Source organism: Hippocampus comes, unplaced genomic scaffold (genome assembly GCF_001891065.2).
Source record: "Hippocampus comes isolate QL1 unplaced genomic scaffold, H_comes_QL1_v1.1 scaffold265, whole genome shotgun sequence".
NCBI lineage: Eukaryota > Metazoa > Chordata > Actinopteri > Syngnathiformes > Syngnathidae > Hippocampus > Hippocampus comes.
The window spans coordinates 26,848-31,644 of record NW_017808116.1 but is presented as its reverse complement, the minus strand read 5'-3'; the positions used below and the strand labels follow the sequence as shown (position 1 = coordinate 31,644).

Sequence of the window (4,797 nt, the reverse complement as noted above, 5' to 3'; positions counted from 1 at the left end):
CACAGACAATGTGTACAAAAAATGTGGGGTTTTTTCACTGCCAATGAAATACAGTACAATACAGTACCTGTTTTGATTGCCACAAGAAGTAACTGCAGGAGGGTTTCGTCCCAAAAAAGTCAAAAGCAAAATGCACCAACTCACTTTCTCCTTTGCTGAGCTGAGGCCTAAAACTCAAAATTGAATGAACGTTCGAGGCAACTATTCCCCAACCCAAATATCGGTAACATTTTGCGCATATTTTTTCTAAACACCTTTTAGGTGGAGAGGGCCTAAGGGGGCCATGGAGTACCGGGGGGTGTTTCACAAATTACATGCAGACTTTTTGCATCAAGTGTCAGGCCCCCCTCGCTCCTCCTCCTCGAGCTCAGTCCAAGTCAGCCTCAGCATGAGTCGTGACATAGCAAACGCTGCCCACATGGCTCCCGATACTCACCGCTGCACTTTTTCCGCCGGGACTATTTAATTGATTAATTCCAGTATGGCGGTGAAAACGCCGCTGCGGAGGTCTTTCAGCGAGCATGTCAAAGTTTCCACCAACAGGGCTTGGGACGTCTTCTGGAGGAGTGTGAGGGAGAGGCGGCTGTGGGGTGAGTCGCGATGGCAACGGCCACTGTCCAGTTTTTTTTAAAAAGCCTTAAAAAGGATATCGCCCCCCCCCGGCCCCTCAAAAAAAAAAAAAAAAACTGTCAGCCCTTTGCCCAACATTTTGAAGTGATGTGTAAAATGTGAAATTTAAAACTGCGGTAAACCGTTTTCCATTTTCCATATTTAAAACCGTTCCCAGCTGTCTCCCGAACATTTTTTGTGACGCGCTTTCGTGACAATACCCTCAAGGTATTTGTGAAGTTTACGAGATCAGTTAGAAAATCTATGCATCCTGTTTGAATGTCTTGTTGGAATAAATCCATCTTTTATTTGTTTGCCAAGGACATGCAAATTAATTCTCAAACATTTAAATGCAATTCCGGGTGAACGTGTGGTTTGACCAAGGGGGGGGGGGGGGAACAGTTCTTTTGATCTACTGCACCGTAACTGCTCAGTAGCTAAAATTTTATTTGGGTTGTTAATTTTTTTTTTTTTTTTTTTTTTTTAATGACGTGTTAACGAGATGTGAAATTGCAGTTGGAGGAGAAATTAAGAGAAGTAAGAGTAAGATCTGGAATTTTCTAGTAAGCAGCCTACTCAAATCGTCGGTGGCCCAGTGGAAAAAACAAAAAGCAGTCATCAAAGTGTATTGTGTGGCTGCGCTCTCCGGCCCCCGCATCCACAAAAGAGTTGCGAGCGACCACTGATTGGCCGTTTCACGACTGATTTGACGCTGCATTTGGTATTTCTGACGCTGGTGAAAGTCGTGCGTGGGGGCTGGCATAAATCAGTGGGGGGGTTTTGTTTTGTTTTTTTTGCATCGTGTGTGAGGAAAATGAGTCTTTCATTATTTCATACATTTTTGGTACGGCGGACCTGTTTTGGGGGGCCGGCTGCTAAACGTCAATGTGACCCCGCCCCCTATGCTCTGATGGGACCTCCTCAAGGCAGGCAGGGGTCTCGGGTGTAAAGGTGACGTTGGAATCGAGGGGGCTCCGAATTGTGCGGCAGTGAAGCTCAAAGCTGCTTTGACCCGAAGCTGGTTTGGGATTTTTATTTTTTTTTTTTGGTTCCCTGAGAATGTTGACACGAGATCCAGCTGTGCTCGCTGGAAAGTCAACACATGATGTCAGAGTGGCGGGCCGATTGGCAGAGGCGTGTTATGTAATTTGCCGCTTCACGACGATCACGTCATCCGAGAAAGAACCCCGACTTGTGGGTCCCCAAAATAATGATCGAATCCCTTCGTCAAAGAGCCATTTTTGCGGTTTCCTCCTTTGGCCCAGTTTTACCTCGCAAAGATGAAGGCGGCGGGCTGGTGACGCAGAGCTCCATCGAGCTCCGTCGAGGGCAACGTTTGACACCAGGCTTGCCAAGTTGCCGCGAACGATTGCAATTCGCGTGCGTTGATCGGATCGTCGCCTGCGTTGGCGCGCTCGTATTCGGCGACGGGAATCGAGTTGCTTGATTTAGTCGCGCTTGAGCTTGGAGCCTCGGCAGCTGTTCTAGCGTGAATATTACAGACGGTCGAGGAAGTAGAAAGTCGTCGGCAGAGCAGAATGTCACTTCCGCAAGGCTGATGGCCTGTCAATATCGATTGCCGATCATATCGACAGAAACAGCACACAGATTAAGTTGGCTGGAGTTGCTTTGTTTTGTCACGGTTTCCTTTTGTGTCTTGGAATTAATACAGAACCTCCTACTGCATTTTTTTGAGGGGGGGGGGTAATGATTGAAAGACAGACAGTCAACGTTGACCTCATTAGTGTTCTTGGCTTGCAAAACCGATTTATTGGGAATCTGCGCTCGCTCGCCCCGTCCCGTTCCCTCGTCTTCATCATCCCCACGTCTCAATATTTACGCCTCGATAACTCCCGGGCCAAATAAGGTCTCTGACCCGAAGCGCCGCGGCAAACAAACGTCTTTGTGCAGGCGCCTTCTGTAAACGTCTCCCTTTACGCCTGCGCTCGGTCCGTCGGCCGTTGTGACGCTTTCCAGAAGCCCCGACGCCAACCAAGAATCTGAAATGATGTCTTGTCGGCCTGCAAATCTCCGCAGAAGCGGCGACGTTAGAGTCCGGAGTGCCATGGTATGACTATTATATATTTATTTTTTTTCTTGTGAACGCTCTTCTGTCGTAATACGGCAGGACGTATTCAATCCGGTTTTATCAGCCCGCCCCTCACCGAGCGTGGCAGCAGCAATGTCGGTTTTGCGCCGGGCAGCCTCGAATGCCCGTAAATTAACCTCGACCCGCAGCAATCGCGAGTCTCGGCCGGACGAGCCAGTGAGGAAATCTGATAGTTGGGCCTTTTTAATGTTCCTCTGCAGGGAATTAAAACATTTCCCGCTTGTGTTTGGTGATGTAGTGCTGAAGGCAACGCGGGCTGAAAACTTTTGGTTTGTGATTAGGAAGAATAGAATTGCCCGCCTCGCTGGTTGAAGAAAATTATTTTTGACTTGACTTTCCCCCCCCCCCCCCCCTCTCTCTCTCCCGAGTCCAAATACAGCGAGTGGGTCGTTTGCTTTTTACGACAAGAGTTCCGTCCCTAATATTTCTCTGAAAAGCAACCAGGCCATAAACATAAAACAACGCAACGATAATCACCAAGCAGGGTGGTAATTGCGCCGCATCGCAAAAAAAAAAAATAAAAATAAAAAAAAAAACAACCCAAAAAAAAAAAATGCCTTTTTCAAAAGGTTATTTCCTGTCAGAGGAAACGCTCCCCGGTGATGACGCAACACCTTTTCACATCCTTACGTAATGAAGTCACTCGGCGACGTAACAGACACACGGGTGCTCTGAGCTAAAGGTACTCGGAGGAATCGATGCGACGTCCGCTTTTGATTTCCGCCCAGCCCGCAGCAGAAACGGAGCTTTTCGACCTGGGGGGGGGGAAAAAAACCAATTGCTTTTGTTTCAATACACTCAGCAGATGTCATCGCGGCCGCCTCTATTCCCTTCCGAGCGCCCCCGTCACGTGACTTCCTCCTCTTCTCCCACCTCAGATCATTCAACGTCATCCGTGATTCTTCTTCTTTCCCGCTGCTTCACTCGACCGCTCATCGGTATGCCGTCTCCGTTCCATCGGGGGAGACAATGCAGGTTCCCGCTCTTCTTTTGTTATTCAACGTTAACCAAAAAAAAAAAAAACCTTTCCAGATGTGAAATGGCGGCGAGATCCCGGCCCGCTGTGACATCAGAAATGAACCATATGGAATAGAAATATACGGGATTCCGATTTCCAGTTCCTGTAAGAGGGCGTTACAAAACAGGGCCTGTTTGAGTGATTTACATTTTCAGAAACCTTCCTTGCTTTCGTTCTTTGCCAATTAAGGCCCACTCGAGTCCGTTTCGTCGATTATCGTTCAGAGTTCGCGGCTTTGGGTGCGCTCTGGGCTTTGGGTCAAGGTGCAGCGTTGGGGTCGGGTACGGTTATAGCCGCAAGATTTTGCTCGCGTCGGCGTTTGACGTGGAGCGTCCTTTTTATCTTGAGCTAGAACTACCGCTACATTTTTTTTTGTTTTCAGACATATCTAATTAGATTGGATAAAAGAGGACGGCAAACGGAGTCTCCGCAATAAAGGCCCGCCTCCTTTCCCAGCTAATTTGTTCTTCTCTTGGCGTGAAATCCAACCTTGCTCATTTGGTGACAGCCTTAATAAGAGTCCGAGATGTCCAGCCGGCTCGCGCGTTTGTGATTGTCTGCTCGCTAATGATCTGATCTTGTTTTATTGGCTTGTGTTCTTCCTCGCGCATCGCGCAGTCTGTGCGTTTGATTGTGTGAGCCCAGCAGGGATTTGAGATTTTGGACAAAAGAGAGGACCTACAACAAAAAAAAAATAAACGGGCGACAGTCTCCGCATCTGTCACACACACACACACACACACACACACACACACACACACACACACACACACACACACACACACACACACACACACACACACACACATACGGAAACGACTTTTCGTGGTCTCAAAATGAGGAAGAAAGATGTTTCTCCCGTGGGCATCCGTATGTTTACCCCCACCCCGAGAGGAAGGCGACGCGCACCCCCACACTGGACACCTGTTAGGCGACATTCAATTTGCAGTTAACACGTTTTCCATTTGCAGTTAGTTGGCTCAATGGCAGACGTACGAGCTCGCTCAAACGTTTCATGACTCGCCCCCCCCCCCCCCCCCCCCACCCCGTCCAACAAAGC

General features: G+C 48.5%; 1 protein-coding gene across 1 annotated transcript in view; it reads left to right on the top strand.

The window, feature by feature from the left end:
- Window positions 1–241: 241 nt before the first annotated feature.
- Window positions 242–4,797, top strand: part of LOC109508226 (rho GTPase-activating protein 7) — a 30,947-nt gene continuing 26,391 nt past the window's right edge. Inside the window, exon 1 of the mRNA XM_019858103.1 lies at window positions 242–590. Within this exon, the coding sequence (XP_019713662.1) occupies window positions 482–590 (109 nt within the window). The 5' untranslated portion in view covers window positions 242–481. The remainder of the gene's footprint in view (window positions 591–4,797) is intronic.